This window comes from Dryobates pubescens, chromosome 9 (genome assembly GCF_014839835.1).
Source record: "Dryobates pubescens isolate bDryPub1 chromosome 9, bDryPub1.pri, whole genome shotgun sequence".
NCBI lineage: Eukaryota > Metazoa > Chordata > Aves > Piciformes > Picidae > Dryobates > Dryobates pubescens.
In genome coordinates this window covers 14,549,368-14,573,953 of record NC_071620.1, presented here as the reverse complement: position 1 = coordinate 14,573,953, position 24,586 = coordinate 14,549,368, and the positions used below count along the sequence as shown (strand labels likewise).

The following is a 24,586-nucleotide window of genomic DNA, read 5'->3' as shown; positions in this document are numbered from 1 at the left end:
CCAGGACATGATTTGCCTTCTGGGCTGCAAAAGCACATTGCCAGTTCATGTTTGAGTATTTTATCAGCTGACACCCCCAAGTCATTCTCCTCAAGACTGCTTTCCAGCTGCTCCTTTCCCAGCCTGTATTTGTGCTTAAGATTGATCTTGCACTTGACCTTATTGAACTTCATGAAGTTGTCACAGGCCCACCTCTCAGTCCCATCCAAATCCTTCTGGATGGATCCATTCCCTCCAGCATGTCAACTGCACCACACAGCCTGGTGTCTCCTGCATATTGCTGAGGGTGCCTCAATCCCATTGTCCACATGACTGACAAAGATGTAAACCAGCAATGGTTTACCCCACTTGTCACTGGTCTCCATGTTGACATTGAGCTGTTGACTGCAGCTCTGAGTGCACCCATCCTGCTAGAAACCTGGAGTCTGTCCACTTTGAATGTTTGTGTTTATTATCATTAGGATTGCTGGCATTTAACTGTAGAAAGGAAAAACCTGGCGTATGTGGCAATGCTCCGAGACACACAGACAGGGCACAGGAGGTGTCACAGGGAAAAGTCAGTGTGATTTGCTTTTAGGCATTAGAAAACAAGCCCAGTGACAGGAAGGAACTTTCCCATTGTTTTCCCACCATCTCCAAGGAAAGAGTAAACACATGTGCTAGTTTCTTAAATTATTGAAAGGAAATAAACCCACCTCTTCTTGCTAAAAGCTTGACAGTAGAATACAATAGATGTGCTCAGGCAAGAGGAGCATGTTAATTCTGCAAACCGTCACATACTGATAGATGTTTCTGGGCAAACAGCCACAAGAGGAAATGGGATTTTTCACTGATAGCATCTGCCAGCAGGAGAACAGCAATCACGTGGCTCCTGATTAAATATAAATCTAATGGATGAAGCCCACTGTAATTGCTGTGTGGCCAGAAGTATTTTTGCAAGTATGATTCTAGGTGATTTACCACAGCAGCAGAAGAAAATGAACTCCCTTGGAAACCCCCTGCCCTGGTTTCCATTCCCTGATGTACAACTGGTGTAGTACCTGCTTCTGCTGCTGCAGTAGCTCTGCAGTCTGTAGTGGTGGTCCGTGATCAGTGCTTTCTGTGGTGGGACGCTGGGAGAAATCTGTCAGTGGAAACACAACATCCTCTTCCTCCTCATCTCGCTCTGCATCATCTGCCTTCTGCTCAGACGGAACACCAAAGTCTGAGAGGGTCTCGGGGTGCTCAGTCTGAAATGGAAGAGGTGGGACACATCAACACTCCAAGGGGACAGAAATGTACTGAAGGGCTCAGGAGGAGGGACCATTTATCTTCCCCTGAACCTCCATGGTGGGACACACTGAATTCTATTCTGTAGGCTGCAGGAAATGATCTTTGGGTGATGTATGACGCGTTGCATCTGTGAGCACAACACTGTGGAGGCCTGCACAGTGAGAGATCATGCAGCTGGGGAGATGGGCATCATGTAGCATGATGGAGGTAATCCATCATTCCTTGATGAAAAACTGCACAAGACACTGGTGTATCATCTGATGAAGAGATGAAGTTCAGGAAGTATCCAAACCTATCACTTTGTCCTCTGATACATGAGCAAAGCACATGACTCCAACAATGTCTGGAGGAGGACTGATTCTACATTAACCAGTCACAAAATGCAAACAGTGAAAAAATGAAAGCTATTTTGCTATTAGAAGATGAGCTGGTTTAGATAGAGGCAAATTAGTCCTGCTGAAATAAAGTAGAAGCTAATTATTTCTAAATAGCTACTCATCTCTTGTTTCTGGTTTTCATTATCACCACATATGAAGGCAAAGATTTTCATCCCTCCTTTATCTAAGAATACAAAGCACTGGAGTGTTCAACTACAGCATACTCCTGCTAGACCTGAAAGGTTACTTGTGCTGTCAAATGCAGTTAACACTGAAAAAATACTGGGTAAGTAAGGATCAGAAATTACTGATCAGGAGAAAAATTATTTAGTTGCCTTAGCAAATAGCTTCAGAATCACATGGATCTGCAAAATAAATCTGTATATTCTCAAGGATTTTGTACAAAATGTCAGAATGGACAAAGACTTAAGTAAGATTTCCACACCAAATGACAATCTTGGATGTACAACTCAACATGATGTAGCAGCACCTTTCTTTACAATGCATGTTGGCTGGCAATCACACCCCTGCTGAGATGTGTCATCTTGGGGATTCCAGGTTGTTCTGTACTCCTGGTCTTAATTTAGTTGCTACTTGGAAAATCACTGTGATGACTCCCAGCAGTGATAGACGTGTGCATGGAGAAATGGAACAAAAAAGGAATGATTCACTCTGAGTTCCCACAAGAAGCTGCATAATTCTGTCAACATGCAAGCAGAGCTTCCTTCCATCTGTATTGCTGAAACAACACACTGTACACACCATGAGAAACACAACAGCACCCAACCCATCTAAACAGATTTGACTCCATCAGCACAGGAGATACCACTGCAACATGAGGAGGAACTTCTTCACTGTGAGGGTCACAGAGCACTGGAACAGGCTTTCCAGAGAGGTTGTGAAGTGTCCTTCTCTGGAGACTTTCCAGACCTATCTGCATGCATTCCTGTGTGACCTGTGATAGATTCTATGGTCCTGCTGTGGCTCGAAGATCTCCTGAGGTCCCTTCCAACCCCTAACATGTCAAGCTTGCAAATGGGTTTTTTTGTTTTCCTTTCCAAAAATTATTCAGGAGTCATATATTTGAGGCCACATTAAATTTTAATTTATTGTAAGAGAGTTTTTCAGGACCAAATGTTTGCAGAGGTTAAGGGTTTAGATGTGAAGTTGGGTGCTCTGTAACATATCACACCAAATATTCTTTAGCACAAACACAAGAACAAAGGCTTCATAGTTAACTTGAGTCTCCTTTTCATCTATGTGCAATTACCAAGTTGCTGCTGCTACAACATATTTAAAGTCTACTCTTCAAGAGGGGACCTCCCAGCACCTCACCACTTGCAGTCTCATTGGGTGAATAAGGCAGGACAGTTACCTCTAGCGTGCCATCCCCTTCCTCCTCCATTCGCTTGCCTTGCCGCCAGTGTTTTAGTAGCCACTTCAGTTTGACATACAGGAAAAAGGTGTCCTGCTTGAAATGCCTGAGTTCTTGCTGCAAAAGGTTTTTCTCCTGGCTCCAGGTCTTTTCCTCCAGTTTGTTCTGCAAAGTCAAACTCTGCACTTCCAAGTCTTTCCTCCGCAGGGTCTGCAAATGCTCCTCCTCCAGCTTTAATGGAATGACAGACACCATGTCAATAGGGCAGTGTCCTGGGACAGTGCCTCCAGGACTTTGTGCTTTGTTGGGTTAGACAAACTAAAATCTCTGATTTGTTATCAGTAGTGAGCAGCAAGTGAGTTTGGCTCAGCAAGTCCCTCAGCAGTTTTGACTGTTGAAATGAAGAGGACAGCAGCAATTAAGCTCTGGTTAGATAACCATATCCAAGTAACCTGTTGGATATCTGCTTTAAAAGTGCACAAGACCTCTTCTGCTGCTTAAATGTTTCATACAACATGTATTCTCCTCCCTCTCTTGATTGTACCCCTGCGGTGTGTTCCCAGCACAGCCTCCACCCTACACTGTTGCAGGTATCACACCTGCTAAAGGCATTTAGAATAGAATAGAATAGAATAGAATAGAATAGAATAGAATAAAATAGAATAGAATAAACCAGGTTGGAAGAGACCTTCAAGATCATCGTGTCCAACCTATCATCCAACACCACCTAATCAATTAAACCATGCAACCAAGCACCCTATCAAGTCTCCTCCTGAACACCTCCAATGATGCAGCCACTCCTACAAGCTGGGACCACAGCTGCCCTTCAGTCAACCTAGATATTGCCCCTGCTTCTTACATGATCCTCAGACTCATTCTTTCCACTGTGGTTACATCTCCCTCTGGTTCTAGAAGGGCAATGCTTCTGAACAAACCACATCCAGCATTTCAAATACAACTACTGGTCCTTCATTTCTCACACTTGACACTTGGAGGCATCTAAAAGACTTACAGTAAACAATTTCTCACTCTGATGTGACCAGATCAGGAGCAGACACAGGAACTGCAAATCAACACTCAGCGTGTCTCAGGTTCAGCACTAGAAGCACCAATAAAAGCTCATTCCTTGGAGCACAACTATAATTACATCTGTTTCAACACAAGGCCACCTGAACCATTTATTGTTTAAACATGACTTCTCCTTCTGTAGGTCCAAATCAAACCATGGCATGACCAACATCACTTGTACAAGTTAGCTGTACAACATCTCATATCAGATGAGATAGACTTCCCACTTCAAGCAAGCTGTGGTTTACACTGATTAAAAGAAGGCAGATGGAAAATGAGTACAGAGCCACCGCTTGCAGGTAGTTCTAATATTTTCCACCCTTGCCCTTTGCTGAATGGCTCCATAGATGATGAAATCTATGAAGGCCACCATACACTGATGACCACAACAATTTAAACCATACCAATGTACCCTGCAACAAACAACATTCACAAAGGAATGAAGAATACTTTCAGAGATGATTCTTCAAGACATCCTCTAGCAATTACTACTGCTAAGAAACAAAAGCCTGAATTGCATAGCAACATCCAGATGCTTCTGACACAGGCTCCTGGTCCAGACTGGATGGTTTACTAATGACTTTCATACCCTTTAAATGACGTGCTCTGGAATAACACAAATTTTCAACATTATGTTACTATGCTTAAAAAAAAATAATAATTCACAATTAAAATTATTTACAGTAGTTTGGTTTAAAATGTAGCTTCAAAGTAATCTGGACCAAAATCAGCTATAATGGCTCCAAACTCATATATGCAGCCCTTAAGAAGAGATGCGGAGATGGTACACTGCTGGCACACTTCGATTTCATGTCACAAAATGTCTCTCTAAATGAAATAGTGACCAAAACCCCAAAAGGGGCTTATTTCAAGTTTCATTTTAATGGGAAGAAACAAATAAGTTTTGTGTTGATTCAGTTGTGCCACCAAAGTTATGGTTCAATACAGCAAAGATCTGAGTCATTTCCACCAGAAATCCTGGAAGGTGATGAAAAAGGAACAATATCAACAGGATGGGCATAATCTGGAAAAAATGAAGACTCCAGAAGATGCTTTTATTCTTCTGTTCCTGCTGACTGCCAACAGGAATAGGGAGCTTTGATTTTTCTACATGTTTCATTGGTTCTATAGGCTCTTATGATGTAAGTCCCCAGGGTCACAAATTCTTGCAGAAGACCCTGGTGGAGGTGACTTCGTAGAGTATTCTGTTGGGTTTTTTCAATTGAGAGCTATTGCAAAGGAAAAGAACTTTAAGAGGCAAGCAGAGCTTCCAAAAAGTCTTCATGGCCTAAGTGACTAGGGAGGAAATCAATTTAGTGATTGCCTGCAAAAGCTTCCATGAGAAAGCTCCTGTGGAGATCACCTGGAAATTAAAGCTACTCGTGAAAAAACTGGGGAGATACCAGTTGGGCACAATGAGATTAGGTGGCACAAGGGAAAATGCTTTACACTGTGCAACATTATAATGAATGAAGTAAATTCAAAAAGAAATCCTCAGCTTAGGAACAAACAGCTTGCAGAAATTAACCACAGGTATTTTTTTGTTTTCACTCTAGAAGCTAGAGATCACAAAATGATGGACTAATCTACTGCAGTCTTCAAAAGATTCACCACTTATGAATTAGAGGGTTGGAAGAATGGGCTATTGAGACACAAAACAGTCCTGATTTGTATGTTGGTTGCAACTCCTCTGACTTCAGAGAAGTATTGGATTTATTTTGGGCTAGAAGGGGCTTGATTTAGGCACAGAGACAAACTGTGCTCCCAGAGATCCACCTCATTGAGAGCTGAAGGGGCTGATGCAATTCCCCATGCAGTATTTCACATCTCCACTCTGATTTCCCCTGCACAGAGGAGGACAAGACCTGTTCTCCACCAAGCAGGGAAGCCAGATTCAAGGTGACAGAATAGGCTTGAGTTTACATTTCCCCACCTTCCAGATTCTTCATTTACTCAGACGAGGTCAAATGAGCACATCCATGAGTGCCCATGGTCCTGAGAATCAAGGTCCACACCACACATCATGGTCACACATCTGTCCCAGGAGGTGGGTTTCGTATTTACCTGGATGATCCTCTCTGTAAACTTTTCTTGCTCCTCTCGGTGAAGTCTCGTCTCCTGCTCAAGCTGAGCCTGAAGCTCCTGTATCGATATATTCTGTACAGGTAAAACATGGGAATCCCTGAGCTGATCAGCAGGACAAAGGGATAGGTTTAGCAGAAAACGTGTCCCCGTGGCATTAAAAAATCAAGGACAAAAAGCAAAGGACCTCAGGACAGACATCTGCACGACTCATGGTTATCAACAGTTCAAACCAAAGCACAGCGTGCAAACAAAACACTAGCACCCTGAACCATAGAATGTCTCCAAGGATGGGGCCTCCAAGTGTGTGGGAATTGCTTGCTTCTGAAAAGTGATGTTGGGATGCTGATGTTACATGTTGGATATTCCCTTCAGGGCTCCTCTGCTCTGGGTTTGCACCTGAGTAGCTGAGACAGCACAATGTCAGTGATGTTTGCTCCAGTTTACAGGAGCACATAGTTGGTGGAGTATTTATGACCATCAAAGCTATAAAATTTTAACATCTCTGCAGAAGATGCATCTAATGAATATTGAACCAAATTATTTATTCATGTGCCACATTTCTGATTAGGCAGTTAATGGGATAAGGTTCATTAAACCAACTGAGCATCTGAGTCTCTTTCTTGAGATACAGGACAGCACTCTGCACAAGTCAACTTTGTTCTATGATTCCTATTCAAAATAAGTACTCCACAAACGCCATGGTGAGAAGCTGTGAGAACCTGAGCTCTGACCAAGATGCTTAAGTATCTCCTCTTTCAGGTCCAATACTGTTTTAATTCTCACAGTTTCTATTTTGTGTTCTCACTAAGTTTGGCATTCACTTTACTTCTGAAAGCTGCTTAATTCAAAAACGCAGACACAAGAAGTCAGACCTCATTATTTATACTATGCTAATTAATCTTGTGGTGCTTATATTCTTGACCAAAAGTTACCATGCTATTTGTTTTGTGTCGTTCACTGGTTTGCCTATCCAAAGGTCATGCTTGGACAGATGTTGTCCTCTTCATGTGTGACCACAGAAACCACTACAGCACCAAACTCCCACTTCCCAGAGTAAACACTCATTTAAAATAAGAAGGGATCACCTCAGGCTTTGAAGTATAATCCCAAATTCTCTGCTGGCTGAAGTCCAGTGAACTTCAATCTCAGCAGCTGCAATGATGCAATGCTGGCTGTGGGACCACTCCTGGGGGCTGAGTTGCTATTTCCCTTCCAACATCAACCCTGGCACTCATCTCCTCTTTCTGGGCACTCCTCCTGCTTCCTGTGAGCTAGACCAGCTGCTGCTGCTATTCAGGCTGTGGCAGCCCTTCCTGGGAGACTTTTGCTTATTCAAAACTTATTTGTCACTGGAATAGACTCTCTTTTTTCCCTCCAGGGAAGGAGGAGATAAAGCAGATGCAAGTATCCCAAAAATCTTCTCATGTTCAGATGGAGTTTCCTGTGTTGTGGTTTATTGCCCATTGCCCCTGTCCTGCCACTGGGCACTGCTGAAAAGGGTCTGGCCCCATGGACCCCCACCCCTTAGATATTGATCAGCTTTAAGAAGATGCCCTCTCAGTCTGCTCTTCTCCAGGCTAAACAGCCCCAGGTCTCTTAACCTTTCCTCCTCACAGAGATGCTACAGTCCTCCCTTCATCATCTTTGCAGACTCTATTGGACTCTCTCTCCTGTACTGAGGGATCCAAAACTGGACCAAATACTCCAAATGTGGACTCACTAGGGCAGGGTAGAAGGAGAGGAGAATCTCCCTTGATCTGCTGGCCCCAGTCTTAATGAATCCCTGGACACCATTGGCCTTCTTGGCCACTGCCTTCCAGGACTCACAGGCTCCTCCACAGAACTGCTTTCCGGTAGCTCACCCCTCATCTGTACTGGTGCATGAGGTTATTCCTTCCCAGGTGCAAGACCTTACACTTGCCCTTGAACTCCATGAGGTTCCTCTCCACTCAACTCTCCAGTCTGTCTAGGTCTTAATAAAGTTCCTTTTTCACTTGTTTCACTTATTGACTTGTGCACATTTGTTCTGTACCCAAGGAGAAGACACTTCCAGCCCTTTGAGAGATACACAGAAGGCAACCAGGGGAACATTATCTGCCTTATCAATTTCATCTTAGGCTTTAATGTGTCTGCAAACATTCAGTGTTGCACAAGGCCAAAATTCAGCTCATAAATAAATTTAGAAAGGGATTGCCATGGGATTTGCTAGTTTGGCACAATCACTTGTAAATGATAATTTTAATTTTCTCATTAAGTGAAGCAAAATTTGCTTTTATCATAAATTTCTGCATTGTTTTATTCTGATCAAGCATCTTTAGGATTAGGGCAAGTAAGAACCAATGTACCTTGTACAACAGTGTGTGTTTTTTGGTTTTGTTTTGTGTTGGGTTTTTTTTGCTATGAATTCAAAATAGGCCAAAATCATGCAAAGTTCACAGAATCATAGAATCAATAAGGTTGGAAAAGACCTCAAAGATCATCAAGTCCAACCTGTCACCCAAGACCTCATGATTACTAAACCATGGCACCAAGTGCCATGTCCAGTCTGCTTTTGGACAACTCCACGGATGGTGACTCCACCACCTCCCTGGGCAGCACATTCCAACAGCTAACAACTCTCTCTGTGAAGAACTTTCTCCTCACCTCGAGCCTAAACTTTCCCTGGTGCAGCCTGAGACTGTGTCCTCTTGTTCTGGTGCTGATTGCCTGGGAGAAGAGACCAACCCCCTCCTGGCTACAACCACCCTTCAGGTAGTTGTAGACAGCAATAAGGTCTCCCCTGAGCCTCCTCTTCTCCAGGCTAAACAATCCCAGCTCCCTCAGCCTCTCCTCGTAGGGCTTGTGCTCGAGGCCTGGTGAAAACAGATCTGATGAAAACAGATACAAGATGGCAGCATGGGCAATAATCACTGATCTTCACTCTCCTTACAGTCACATGATTATATATTTAAACAGAAATATTGTTGGATTTCAGAGGTGTTAAAAAATGTGTAGACATGGCACTCTGGGATATGGTTTAATGGCCATGGTGGTGTTAGGACAATGGTTGGATTCAATGATCTTAGAGGTCTTTTCCAACCAAAACGATTCTATGATTCTTGGGATTCCTGAAAAACTGGAGCCTGGATGGGAGCAGCTAAAGTCACCAGGAAGGTAAGGTTTGAATTTTTCAGTATTCATTTCTCTTTTGTGTTTCCCAATGAACAAGGACTTGCTAAAAGATCAAATTATTTTCTACTTCAGACTAGTATTAATTGCATTAATATACCTAGTTAGGTATATATGGACAACACCATAAGCCTGAAAAATTACTACAAGGAAATTATTAACCCATTCAATTTTTTTATCAACCTGTAGCCCACATAAACCTAACCTGGGTGCTGGGATTATGTGGCAACTGTTGGAATTAGGAAGAGATTAAATACATGATGAAGGTAGAAAGACTATTACATGCACATTATACAGTGCAGATCTTTTGCCTCTTTAAGGTTGATAGGTTTCTATAATCAGTAAAGTCAATGTGTTGAAAAGCAGTTAACACATGAATGTATCTTTTCCCTTCCAGTGCAACCTGGGAACTCTTCATAGTCAATAATTTCATATAACATCCTTTCTGCCAGACACACTGGGATTTGTACTGCTCAGATTAAAGGAGATAAGGCTGCTTAAGTACCTAATAGATTGCTGCTGAACATCTGGGTTGTAAATGAAGGGTATGTGGAAATGTATCATGTGGTATCTGTACATGTACTACCTGATGCTCCACTGATGGATGTTTCTGTGTCTATATTTAGGGGAATATATCTCTATGTATATGAGTGGAAATCAGGTCCTTATCATCTACTCAGCAGGGTGTACTTTGTGGCACAACTGTTGTGCTTTGGAAAACAACACTACTACAAAATGGACACAGAAACTGATAACCTCTGAACTTCCATTAACCTCTGAACTTCCATTCTTTGTTCCCTTTGTCCTCATTAAGCGACGTGCTACACAAGGAATGGAAAACACCCCGACCATGGTGGCCACTGCACAACACACCAACTCCACAGGAACAGACAAACTCACTCAAACAAGACATACAAACACCATGTAAAGGGAACTACGAGCTTGAGCTACAACACCACAGAAACACTTCATCCGTAGCTCGCCACCAACTGACAGTTTCCCACATGTCCCAATTATCACACTTCCAGATCTACTTCCACTCCCATCCTTCTGGACAGGCAGTGCCAAATCCTTCTGCCAAGTCCTTTTCTCTCACCTGTGATCATGCCAGGAAAAGCTAATCCATGCCGTTGTCTTTACCTCAAGAGGATGTGCAGAGAAAAGTCATCCATGCTTTGGGGGCTTCACCACCACTCTCTCACTACCCTTTCTGCCCCTCTCAGCTTTACTTGTTACTTTCCTGCTCACCCCATCCCACATTTCTGCCATGACTTGTTTCCACATGAGTGCCATGCCCCTTAAGGTATGGCTGGAATCTCCTTCTCTGTTTTCTCCATTTTACCATAGCTAGTGACAACCCCATTTTGCCCACAAACTCCATTGGCTTATAGGCAACAACTGTGAACATCAAAATTCATTAAAATCTTTCTTTATAGACATTTTTAATTCCAGAAGGCATGGAGCAAAATAAGGCCTAAAGAGGCAGGGGAGAAAGATGCTCTCCTGCATTGGTATGTAAATCCAGGAAGCCAAAAGATGAGCATTTTATGCTGTTCACTCCTCATTACACCTATGTTGCAATGCTCTGAAATGTGCATTTGATCACACACTGCTGCTTTTTCACAGACGATGGCTGACCATCCCATGCATACAATCAGCCAAACCAGACACGAACTTCCAGTACTTTTTTTTTCATGTAATACCCATCTAACTGAGTTCTTGGAAGCTGCTTCTGAAGATGTACTCTTCTCCTCACTCCTTAAAGATAAATGACATCTATTCTACTTGCTGGTGTCCAACAGGCAGTTGTGTGGTTATTTGTCTGTGGTTATAAGAATAGTCTCTGATTTGGGGAAAAAGCAGAACACTTTGCTCCAAGTCTTCACAAATCCATCTCATTGTATGGATAGTACACAAGGTCTCGCTGAGTTCATTAGGACTCCTGGGATAACCAGATTTACATCATAAAGCATCTTTGAAGCCATTATATTGTCAACCTTTATGGAAGCTTGCATAGCAAGGAAGAATACAATTCATCAAAGTAAATTATTCCTGCTGCCCCTAATCTTGGTGGGAAGGAATATGGGCAACACCAGTTTGTTTGTCTTCTTCCCACAATTTCACACTGGAGGAATGGAGGACGCTAAAGAGATGCAACTTTCTATGTGGTCCCCATTGGATGGTTTGGTTTGGGCATCTTATTTGTTCAGGAGAAATTAATAAAATCACAATGTATAAAAGATTTGCTGTTTTCTTTCTGAATAAACAAAACTTTAAATCAGGAGAAAAGGCTGTGTAAATTTTCAGCACATGTCTTGGAGCTGTTGGATCATGAATAGGAAAACTGCACAGAAGGAACAGAGACACTTCCAACACCAGCTAAAACCAGAACACTCAAAATAGAGCCCAAAATTCTCCTCGTGTGTCCAAAATGAGTCCATACAGAAGTTTTGCTTCAAAGAAGTAATAAAGTGACTTACCTAACTTGTACATCACTGTGTCTGGTTGGTCCACACTTAACCCAGAGTAATAGAGATGTTTGATATTTTTCATGGGCATGATGAGTAAAGGGAATGAATAAAGAGACTGAAAATGGCCCAGAAGAAATTAATCTCCAGTGTGATCTCTTCCAGCTTTAATACTAGACCTTGTGGAAAACTTAAGCTGTGCTCTCACCTTCTCTACCCTATCTGCATTTGTTTTAATTCTCTAGTGACAATTGTTCCTTTTAAGTGAGTTTGCTTCATTGGGTCTTTTTCCATAACTTGGAAGTATCAGAGATTTTGTGGCATTTTTCTAACACGAACCCAAATGATGCTGAGTCTTTAAAAGCTGGGTATGAAAGCAGTCCAAATCTGAAACGCAGTTATGGCTCTGACAAATTCTTACTCAGGTGAGGATAGAACTGATGCCCTCTGAAGGAGCACCCAGAGCTAGGAGATACAGCTCCATTTTAGAGCGTCAGGTATCAAACAGTGCAACAAACTATACTTAAAAGAGTGGGTTTTTTCTTCTCCAGAATGTTTTCTTGTTTCTAAATAAACAGGAGCAGACAGCTTAAGGAAGCTGGCTTTTGTTTATGGATATTCCATTGGGAATAAGGCTAAAACTCTCCAGATGAAAAATGATTAACCATTTTTCCCACTGGTTACCATTTGTTGCCATAGTAACCTTTTGGTTTGTGTCCTTTGCTCCATGAAACATTTGTGTTACCTTTTTTAGTTCCTCCCTGTCTTTTAGGGCAGTTCTCACTTGTTCCCTCACTTTTTCTTTAGATGCTAAAGAATGATTTCCCCCTCCCACCATAAACCAGCTCTGCTCAGATCATGAATAATGGATCCAACATCCACCCCAATGGGCTCCATCCTCCGGCAACAGCAGCTGAATGGCTTGTTTCAGCAAGAAAACAAAGCCCTACTCTGAAGGCAATTTCAAGACATAATTTCCTTTGGTCTGTGACTCGAACCCACCTCTTTAATATGCAAATACATTCTAATAATACTGTTGCACTAACAACTGCAGTGTGAAGCTCCAAACAAAGGCAGATGTTTACAGTTAAGGCTACAGGGTAGTTTTAAGCACAAGTCAGTCCACATTTATTGTGTTTAATCAAACAAATTAGGCTCCTCTGAGGCTCATTTTTAAAACCAGGGGAAAAAGAAAATGGTTAAATGAGAGCTGCTCAGCACTGCTTGGAAAAAAAATTAATAATTTAAAATTCAGCTTGGAAAAATGAATTTAGAAAAAATGCCTTTTCTTGCTTAAAAGAAAAAAACAAAGCATTTGCCTTGCTGAAATGTCTTGTTCTCATGCTCAAAGTCCATACACAGCAAGAAGATCATCACTCAGTGCTATCCACTTTTTCACTTCATCAGTTAAAGCAGATAACAGCTTAGAAAGGTGTAGCCATCTCTGCTGTGAGCACTGAATGATTGGAGGTTCCATCTCAAATCTCTGTGGTAATAAAAAAATATCCCTTTGGTATTTGAGTAATATTTTTGTCCTAGTTCATTCATCTGACACCAAAAAATGGTGGGTGGTGTTAGCACAGTGTATGAAATGAAAAACTAAAGGACTAACAATACAAAGTTGTTTGGAGGAATCTTCTGCTTCACTTGGGTTTGACTATAATAATAGGCTATAAGATTTCAAGTGGCTGACCACCCACAGCAAAGTTTTAGCATAAAGCTGTGCAATGTTCTTTGTTGGCTAATTAAACCTGACTGAAACTAACATCTTGGTCTCCAACAATTTGCTCCAGTTAGGTCACTTCAGCCCCAGCCTTGCTCATCTTTTGAGCACACCTGGACCTAAGCTGGCTATTCTCTACCTTTGGTTATAATTACTGGCTTGTTCCTTGTCAAGCTATGGTGAGAAAACTACCCAGCCTCTGTTTAAACACAGTTTGCTGTACACATCATCCCATTCTGGGAGAGGACAAAACAGATGTTGTGCCAAAGTGACCCAAATCCCTAATCTTAACAGAGGGGTCACATACACAGGGCTTAATATAATAATGAGGTTGACCTAAGATAAGGAGGGACTGAAAAAGATGACAGAATTTAAACAGAAATATTGTAAATATTTCTGACCTAAGGAGGAAATTTTTGACACTGAGGATAGCGAAACACTGGCCCAGGTTGCCCAAAGAGATGGTAGAACCCTCATCCTTGGAAACACTGTAGGTCAGGTTATTTGGGGCTCTGGGTAACTTGGTCTAGTTGAAGATGTCCCTGGTGACTGCAAGGTCCCTTCCCATCCAAAACATTCTAGCAACTATTGACCAATACACCTGCACAAGGGACCACAGTGAAGGATAAATTTTCTCTATCTCATGATTCCATTTCACAGCTGAGGAAGAAAGATGTCACCTTTCAGTGAGAAACTTAAGGTGTCCTGGGTTTATCAGATATCCTTCCTGAGGTTTACTATCACAGGTAAAACTGAAAAGTTGGAGGAGAAGCTGTTGAACAAATGAATTATTCTACTACTACCAAAACCCATCACTGTCAGGATCAATTAAACCAAACAAAACCAAATCAGCAAAGAGTTACCTGTGTTAAGATGAAGTCCAGTCTCCCTTTGGTATTCATTACAGAATGGTGCTACTTGGCTACCAGCTGCCCTGAAGCTTTTCATTCTTACCTTGCTTTCTAGTGTTTTAGAAGCAAAAACATATTAAAAGTCTTCCCTCACTAACACTACAGATTCAAGGAGGATTTGGCTTCCCAGTGGCCAGCAGAAAAGTTTTTCAATGCTCCAAGCTCACCTTTCTGGAGAGGCATTTGAAATATTTATCTTCAGGACCAGTTGTAGTGTCTGGACAACCTATGTTCACAAGAAAGCAGCTAAGGAGATGTTTACTGAGGCAGATTTGGCCTCTGCATGGATGGAGATTGAAATAAAAATGGATTGATGTTTTTGACAATGGATAAGTACTCAACAACCCAAACAAGGGAGAATTCTGCTTTAAATAAGTCTTTTTGGGAGGCCCTGTTGAGGAACACCCTGCACACCAGCATCAAACTCTCTCCTGTGCAGATTACTGCCAGGCAAAAGGCAAAGCGATCTCTGTCCATAGACCTTCCAGATTTAACATATCCAAAAAAGGTGAAATCTGAAAGTGTGATCTCACAAGAGGGATTACAGCTCCTCCAGCGATCTTTGATTACTCAACTGTAGCAGATCCCTGAGCCAAATTTTCTCATTTTGCCAAGCTACTGGGAGCAGGGTGATGAGCCCAAAGTCAGGACAAATTTGCTTCTCTGAAACTGCAAAGGGGGGAAAAGAGGTCAACCACAAATTTCACAAGAAGGGCATTGCATTTGGTCCAATTTACTCCCCCAACCCCTGGCTCCTGTTACTCATCTCCTGGCTAAAGCAGCAGGAGGGAGTGAGTAAGGTGGGCTGCTGTGCTGACCTCTAGACTGAAACAGCCCTTGTCTCCTGGCCTGTAGAGTTTAATGTCTCCATCAGCTCTGCGGTGTGGGTCGGTGGTGGCTCGCTGCTGGTGAATCTCTTGCTCCTCTCCACGATCTTGTTTGAGCTGCCACGCCATCTGATCCCTCAGTTTGGACTGTTAGGTGCATGGGCGGTTTACAACAAAAAAATAAAAAAAGGACAGGAGGGAATAAAGAAAACCAAAATGGGTAAGGTAGACGACTGAAAAAACTACAAGACAAAGAAAAGCGTGAACAGAAAAACCAACTTAAATACAGTGGCATAAGAAAGTGAAGAGAACAAAACCAAAATGAGGATGAGCAAAATGATGGGCTGAAACATCTGAAAAGCAAAAAAGAGAAAAAGAGAGGAAAAAAGAATGCAAACACTGGTTATGAGGCGCATGCAATGAGGATGCATGAGTCAAACCAACAGCAAGCGTACAAGTCATGAAGGATACGGGGGACACAAGGCTCTTCCTTCCTTACTTGTGCTGTGCAGAAAAGCCATATCCAGTGTGGCAGTGGTGGCAGTTTAGGCATGCGCCCATGGGCAAGGCTTTAGGCAAGGCAGTCCTTCGTTGGCTACAGAGCTTCTCACTCGCTGCTCGCTTAGGGGAGTGAGCTGTAAGCAGGCTTTTCAAAACACATCACTTAGAAAACTGCGTTCGGTTGGGTTCTTTTGGCAAGGCTTTTGAGAACACGCCTGACCCTTTGACGAGAGAGCATAATAAAGACCTCCTCACATTTCTTAGCAAGGCTTCTGATTGACATTCATCAGGATTTCTATATTTTGGGGGGTTGTTTTAATTAATCTCCTCTTTCACAGGGAAACACTGCTGTTACAGACTAAAAAAAGAAGACAGATTTCTACAGTGCCAGTGGATTAGCCTTTTTTTTTTTTTTTCCCTTTTCTTTTATTTTTTGTTTTGTTTTTGCCACGAGGAACCACCTCTGAATCGAAGAAGTTGTGCAAACAATTAAAACAAAACAAAACAAACCGAAACACAACTAAAATCACAAAACCTATAAAGTGTTTAACGTTACACACTTTAATACATCGCGGATCTGAAATCATAACAAAGCAGCTGGGAGGAAAATTAGCTCTAGGGTAGCAATGCCAGAAAGAAGGAGAAAGGATAAATAGAGAGAAGGCAAACAAGGGGCTGACCTACCTGGAAGTCGGTGATTAAGTCCTTCCCCAGGTTACCAATGGGAGAGTCTCGGGACATGGATGTCATCGTGGATAGAAAACTGGAAGACTCCGTGAGATGTGGAAGAGGGGAAAGGTCCTCCATCTGCTCCTTAAGGCCCTCTCCAATGTGTTCAACCTTCTCCAAGAAGGTCTGTAGCTCCTTCCGGAAAGCTTTCATCCTGGTGTTGACCGTGTCCAGAAGCTCTGGTTCATATTTGCCTTCTCTTTCTTCACCACTTCTGAGGTCCTGCTGGGTGGATGGGCTGCTGGTTACATGCACCTTGGCATCATAAATCAAGCTGTCCGTGTCGGTGATAAGGCGCTCCACGGTCCTTTCGAGCCGCTCTGCCTCGCGTTTGATGTTAATCAGTGACTCGGTGTCCTCTTTCACTCTGATGAGCTCAGCGGAACACAGGTCGCTGACTTCTGATGGTTTCCCACTCCCAAAACCTGATGTCTTCTCATAAACATCTTCAGAGTCACTCTCACCCCCGATGGGCCCCTCTCTCTTTGGCTGAGGTGGACGACCCTCTTCGCTATCACTCTCCTTCTTCCCAGCATCGCTGTCAGCATCACTGTCCCTAGGGCTGGAAGTGCGCAGGCCCAGGTGAGAGGCAAGATCATAACGCTGGACATTGGACATCAGGACCCTGTTCTCATACTGGAGCTTCATCACTTTCCCACTCAGCTCGTTGATTTGCAACCTAGCTGACTTCAGCTCCTCTTGCAAGGTCCCACCACACTTGGACGCCGTCTCATCCAACCAACCCGGCTCCTGGCCTGGCTCGAACTTGAATTTGTTCAGCTCGTTGGTTAGCTGCTTGTTGTGATCCTCAATTTCGGAGATCGACCTCCGCAGTAGCTCTGCTTCCTCTTCCACAAACTGCAGGTGCCGGCGCAGCTCTGTGGCTGACTCCACGGAGTCACCATAGGGCGAGGTAGGAATGCTTGAAATGTGGTCCCTGCTGAGACACTCTTTTTCATACTGGCACCTCATATCCTCCATCTCAGCTTTAATCCCCCTGTTCTCCACCTCCAGTTCCACGATTTTTCTGCCCAGTATGTTGGCTTCCTCCTCCACCAGCTTCAAACGAAGCTTCAGCTCAGCCTCCCTGGTGCTGGGTGGTCCACCTGCCTCCCCAGTAGGCAGGGGACTGTCCACATCTCCATAGATGGACTTGTACTTCTGGAGCTCCTGCTCCAGTTCATCTTTCTCCCTCCCCAGTTTAGCCATCTTCTTACGCATCAATGCTGCCTCCTCTTTGGCAAACTGGAGCTGGCACTTCAAATCAGCACTGTCCTCCTGCCAAGAATAACCACCCCCCACCAAAAAAAGAGAGATTAAATTGTAATAGAAGCACAGTCAGTATCCTAATTCACAAACTTTCCACCTCCCTACCCTCTGTTAAGTACACAAACAAGACACGGAGCTGCACAAACCACACAGTCGACCCATTTCATGGCTTGTTCTGGTTAAATTGGCAAAGCAGCTTGACCAGAGTTAAAGAGGGGGATAAAAAAAATGAATCAATTGTGCCTGTGGAAGCGTTCAGTGATGTGAGTGCCAGCACAACGCTCTGTTTCTCTCAAAACCCAAGCAAGTTTCGTGGAAAATAATGACTCAGATGAAAAGGCTCGTGAATTTTTTGGCACTTTCTGTTCTGTTGATGTTTAAAGATACTTTTGCTCCCTTTTAGCATCACAAAACAAAGCCTACTCTGGTGGATTTGCTCATCACAATCCCAAATCAGAGACTCCTTCAAATAGTGTGGCAAGCATCATGGTTGCCTTGCAGAGTGAAGACTTTAATTACTCTTATTAATTAGTGGGTGCCTACACGTGCTTTTGGAATAGGATGCACACCATTGTCTCTGCTGCTGTGCAGACCAGACTGTGACCACTGTTTCTGATACAAACAACTGTTCACAATGGAGATTGGTGAAAACATGGGAAAAAGGGAAGAAAGAAATATCATTAAACCATGATCACATCCAAAACCATCCCTCTTGAAGCCTGTGCTTTTGAGGGAGCACCAGGGCATTGAATGAGACATTTGATTTTTTTTTGTTCGTGCTTTGGGCACTTTCGAGTGCTGTGCCTCAACTCAAAGGGAAATTCCAGCCTGCATTGTGCTGAAGTAAGACACGAGGTTAAGTAAATTCTAAAGCCGATGAACAATTTCTTTGCATGAATCACTTTCGTGGATTGTCATGGAGATCCGGGCACTTGGCCTGGTAAGAGACACATTTATCAGCATTAGCAGCACAATGGAAGGCAGGCTTTGAAAGATGATCTCTTGAGAGGGCAGATTTTTTCATTGTTGGGAGGCTGTGTGGACATATATGCAATTATCTATGGAAAATGCATTTCAGTCTGGGGAGCACTGTTACCTTTCATGAGCATCATTTTGTTTCAGTTCCTAATAATGGCAAACCAGTCCAGAAGAAACCATGGCTGACTTTCCTTCTTCACCCAGAGCAGGCTTTCAAAAAAACCCAACACCCAAAGCATTTACAAAACTAATTATAGAATCATAGAATTGTTAGGGTTGGAAGGGACATCAAGGATCATCTAGTTCCAAGCCCCCTACCATGGGCAGGGACACCTCACTAGGCTGCTTAGAGCCACATCCAGCCTGGCCTTAAAAACCTCCAGGGATGGGGCTTCTACCACCTCCTTGGGCAATCTGTTCCAGTGTCTCACCTCCCTCACGGTGAAGAACTTCTTCCTAACATCCAATCTGAACCTATTTACTTCTAGTTTTGCTCCATTCCCCCCAGTCCTATCACTACCTGACACCCTGAAAAAGTCCCTCACCAGCTTTCATGTAGTTCCCCTTAAAATACTGGAAGGCCACAATTAGGTCACATGGGAGCTGCCTTTTCTCCAGACTGAATAGCCCCAACTTTCTCAATCTGTCTTCATAGCAGAGGAGCTCCAGACCTCTGATCATCCTCATGGCCCTTCTTTGGACATGTTCCAGCATGTCCATTTAGTTCTTGTAATAGGAGATGCAGAAGTCGACACAATACTCCAGGTGGTATCTCACCAGAGTGGAGTAGATGGGGAGAATCACCTCCCTTGACCTGCTGGCTGTGCTTCTCTTGATGCAGCCTAGAATACAATTGGCTTTCTGGGCTGCAAGTGCACATTGGTGGCTCATGTTCAGTTTCTCATCCACCAGCACCCCCAAGTCCTTTTCTTCAGGGCTGCTCTCAAGCCAGTTACTGCCCAGCCTATATCAGTGCTTGGGATTACCCTGACCCAGATGCAGGACCTTGCAGTAGTCCACGATTATTTAATTCTTGAAGCAGAAATCCTTGCTCAGTTTCTGAGCCAAACACAACTTGATCAGCTGACTGATCAAAACTTCAGTCATTGTGTTTCTGGCACCAGAAACGTGAGTTTCCTATGAATGCAATTGAGGTGCAACCAATTGATTAGAAGCAGAGCCTCCAGAAGATGGCCTTTTTTACCTCTTTATTGTCTCCTCACATACACCCTTCTCTTTTTCACACCAGTATTTGCAGATTGTTTTTCTCTTTGTGACTGCAAATGAAGTATCAGGTGAAAACCTGGCAGAACTCCATCCAGCCTCCACTGGAGCCACTCTGAATTTTGGTTGCTCTGGCAGAATAAAGTTGCATGATGAAAGCAAAATCTTTGGTCAGGGCTACACAATACATTCCCTCTGGTTTTCCTATCACTGAGAATCAGTTTAATCCCACAACTTTTAGGGAAATATAAAGATCACAAGGGAAGCTACAGCCAAACCAGTGAGGCATGTCAGAGCTCACCAGCAGGGTCACCACGCCAGTCTAGTTATTTATCTGTTAATAGCTTGGAAATAATCACATCTGACATTTTCCTTATTCTACCTTTCTAAACCAGCATTTTTCCCAGTGCTTCTGGCACCTCCCTGACTGCTGGCAGCTGGATGGATAACCATAGGGAAGGACCAGCCCCCCTCCCCTGACTGGGAGCACTGGGGGGTGGCTCCAACACAGGGGGCTGAGGTGGCTCCAGTCTGACACCCGCTGTCATCAAATAATATAAAAAAGGGTCTCCAAATCCCACTTGGGACAACATTTTGAAGCTTTTGAAGAAAAGGGAAAGGCTTTGATGGTTTTGGGGTTAGGGCCCCAATGATTTTGCTGGGCATCGCTGCGTGACTCAAAGCATCTGTAGAGTTAGCGTTGTTAGAGCAGGACAAAACCACCTTCCCTCCTTTTAATGGCATGACTTTATTGCTAGGTTTTGTCTCTAGGTTCTTTTTTGTTACACAGACACAAGCCTCACACAAGACAACAGAGCTGAGGGATGTTAATCTCACCTCCGTAACACAGAGCCCATCTGGAAAGCTGAGAAAGCTCTAGATCTTCCCTGTTTCTCTACCAGGGAATGTGATTACTGAAAATCCCATTCCCCAGACAGCTTTTAAATATTTTTTTCCCCCCACAGGAAAAGAATTGCCAGGAGAGATTTATCAGCCAGGTCTAAGCATGCCAGAAGGGTAAGACTCCAACCTTCATGCATCTGACCCTCTGAAACTTTGTGTTCAGAAATATCAGCGATTTCTTGATCAGTTGAAACCAAATTGAAACAAGAGGGTGAGATACCCTCACAGTCAAGTGGAGTTTTGACATATAAAACAAACTCAGGAGAGGCTAAATCACCAAAATCAACAACAGTTTGCTACTCAGCACAAATGAAAAGTTAAACAAAAAAATAGAGAATAGAGTCTTTGCACCATTTTGCAGGAATAAGAGGCCTGAGTCCCAAGGGCTGAAAGTTGGGCTATGGCACAGCCTGGCTGTATTTCACATCCAGGATGTGCTTTCCTAAAAGGTGTAGGTGGGGCAGATGGTATAAAAAGAAGAGAAGGAACAGCACTGCAAAAATGTTCCACCACTCACAGTGCTAGTCACGGACTTAAAGAGATCATTAGGGATAGATGGGAATTAATGATTACTGAGGGTGATTATTTGCATGCAATAACATTGCAGCTCTGCAGGGCACTTCAGAGGGATGTTAATGGGGAGTTAAAAAAAAAAGAAGAAAAAAGGCAGAAAGAAAAACCCCAGATCCCTCCCTGCAGAGCCTGAGGTCTAATGTAGACAAATGCAGAACGTGGAGATAAACGAAATGAAATTTAAGAGAAGGGAACGAACTTAAAATTCTTTACATAATATTCAAGGATGTGATGAGAATGAAGAGCTGATCAAAAATTCCCCAGAAGATGATATTTCTTTTCTGGCAAGAAGACACAAAGATAGATAGAGACCCACGCCATCTCCTCTAGCACCACCACCACCGGCTCAAGGGAGCGGCCAGGCAGAAGATGGGGAAAGCAGCTTTGGGGTTGCAAATCTGACGACAGGGCAGTACGACCAGCACCCAAGCATCTGGCACTCCTACCTTGCGCTGAAGAACCACTTTTCTTTGTGGTTTGCCTGCTGCCTGGTATTTCCCAAGAGGCTCCGTTTTGCAATTCTGCTGGACAAAAACTTTTTTTCTTCAATACTGCCAGAGGCGGGCAAGTGCTGCTACGAGTTCTGCTTTTTACACCACTTCAAGACAATCAATTTCATAAGGCGTTATTTACTCAGCGGGCCCTACGGTGACTGTGATGTCCCAACTAATTTTCATGAGCTCTCAGGAAGTAAAAACATCAATTTTGCCATTTGCTGGATGTATCTGTGAGTATCTGAGTTTGTACCTGCTTTTCACTCACAATATATGGAATCACAGAATGGTAGTGGTTGAAAGGGACCTCTGGAGATTATCTAGTCCAACCCCTCTGCTAGCACAGGTATAGCTTTAGTTTGCACAGGATCACATCTAGGTAGGTCTGGAGATTCCTCTCTGGGGAGCCTGCTCCAGTGCTCCAGCAACCTCAAAGCCAAGAATTTACTCCTTAACTTCAAGTGAAACCTCCTGTGTTCTAGTTTGCACCCAATGCCCCTTGTCCTATCACTGGGCACCACTGAAAAGAGCCTAGCCCCATCCTCATGACTCCACCCTTTAGATACTGATCTGCATTGAGAAGATTCCCCTTTCAGTCTGCTCTTCTCCAGGCTGAAAAGCCCCAGGTCTCTCAGCCTTTCCTCCTCACAGAGATGTTCCAGGCCCCTCATCATCTTTGAAGCCTGTGATAGACTCTCTCCAGTAGTTCCCTGTCCTTCTTGAACTGAGAAGCTCACAACTGGACACAGTACTCCAGGTGCAGCTTTACCACAGAAGAGTAGAGGGGGAAAAGAATGTCCCTTAACCTACTGGCCACATAATGGGCATCTGAACTTATTTTAGGTATTTAGGTATCCCTGAAGAGCAGGGTTTTGAGCCTCCTGGGCTGTGTCCTCACCCATCCCTTTGGGCCATGCCCCAGGGTTTGATGTTTATTTTTCACCAGGTCAGGCACTTGCTGTGGTATGCTCTGATCTCAACAACCCTCTGAATGGATATCTGGTTTTGGAGACTTTCCAGAGCTGGGAGATAGCTTGCATGTGCTGGACCATGTCAGTCTAGGAAGGTGCTTCTCAGACCTTCCTAGCCTAAAAAATTGCTGAAGAAAACAGCTTGGGCAGCTCGCACAGCGCTGTTGCAATGGTTTTCCTCTTCAAACCCAAATCCATTACTTGCAGGAGTTACGATGTGTGTACAGCATAAAGCCTTCCTTTCCCCTGGGAAAATTTCAGGCATCACTTCAAGCAGATGACCCATGGTTGCTCAGCTAATATTCTTAAGCCCTTTTTAAGGCTTTCCAAGGCAAAACAGAGCTGATCTTAATGCCTGGATTTGGACAGAGGAAGCAAGCAAAAGAATCCATTCCCTTTGCACTGCTCTGTATTTCCAGGAATGAGGAAAGGAAGAACAGTGCCACCCACAAACCTCAGCTGACAGCCCTCTGATCATTTTTGTGGCCCTCCTCTGGCCCTGCTCCAACCATTTATTATGGTCATTATTGCAAATCAGTGGATTTTAAGACTCCACTGTCTCAGACAACCTGTAGGTCTTAGCTGTGTACACTGAGCTTGCTGAGGGGGACAGCAGGGAAGGCTCAATCCTTCTCTAACAAAGACATCATGTCACATTTGGCTCCTGTCTCTGGAAGGTGAAACACTATCCCCATCTCTCCAGCTATAAACAGCAACCACACGGGTGCTGGGAAAAAACTTTAACTCCTACAGTCAACACAAAAACCAGAGGAAACCCGGCTGGCCACTTCCCTGAGGAGGATCAGCCTACAGAATTCCAGTAAAACCAGTGTCCAAAAGGAGAGTGAGTGGGTAGCTTAGGGTCTGTGTCATGTCTCAGCTAGGAGGAGCAGAAGTTCATGAGGGATCAAACCCTGGCCTGTGACATGAGAGCTCAAGAGAAGCCACTGCAGCGTGCAAACCGCATTGCCTGCCAAGATGCTCATTAGAACAAAATCTTTGGCACCATGTATAAATTTAGTTAGTCCCTAAGACGTGATCCAATTACTTTGTGAGGCAAGGTGATTTTTCTCTCTGTCTAGAAAAACCACAGCCTGAATCTACAGATAGCGAAGCTGCATGGTTTAGAGATCATAAGCGTGTCCTCAATTGCTTCTACATTATCTCTAGGAGGTCTCAGTAGATTAAGGCCTAATTGCACTCTAGTTAATGTGCCTGATGGCCCTGTCAGAAGCCAGAAAAAGAAATCTAGAGTTTTATCATGTGATTTTGACCATGAAAACCATACCTGGGTAAATGTCTTTTTTTCTTTGTGTATCTCTCTGCTGCCTCTTCTCTTCAGGGAACTCTGCAAGAGAAGCAACACCGAGTTATTGATAAGCTGAACACGAAACTTGCAAGTTTGGCAGGCTTATTGCTACAAAAGTCGTTTAGGACAAAGTGAGGATATCCTCCTGAGCAGCTGGGGATTTAATTTTTCATGACAATCAGTTAAAAACCCAAGATGATCAGGATATTGTCGGTGAATTCTCCACTGTACAAAATTTCTCACCAAAAATCCCAGAAGGTGAGAATGAAAAAAAAAGAGAGAGAGAGAGAGAGAAAAAAAATATAAAATTAGTTAAAAGTTCACAGAGGGGAAAGCAAACATCTTAGTTACTCTTCTCTGG

The 24,586-nt window shown here is 43.5% G+C and overlaps 1 protein-coding gene across 1 annotated transcript in view; it reads right to left on the bottom strand.

Annotated features, from left to right (window-relative positions):
• MTCL1 (microtubule crosslinking factor 1) overlaps positions 1-24,586 on the bottom strand; it is a 120,475-nt gene that overhangs the window by 24,867 nt on the left and 71,022 nt on the right. Inside the window, exons 4-9 of the mRNA XM_054164119.1 lie at positions 24,205-24,264; positions 16,460-17,782; positions 15,266-15,421; positions 6,157-6,249; positions 3,025-3,255; positions 1,041-1,229 (exon numbers count right to left, since the gene is read on the bottom strand). Coding sequence (XP_054020094.1) covers positions 1,041-1,229; positions 3,025-3,255; positions 6,157-6,249; positions 15,266-15,421; positions 16,460-17,782; positions 24,205-24,264 — 2,052 coding nt within the window. The remainder of the gene's footprint in view (positions 1-1,040; positions 1,230-3,024; positions 3,256-6,156; positions 6,250-15,265; positions 15,422-16,459; positions 17,783-24,204; positions 24,265-24,586) is intronic.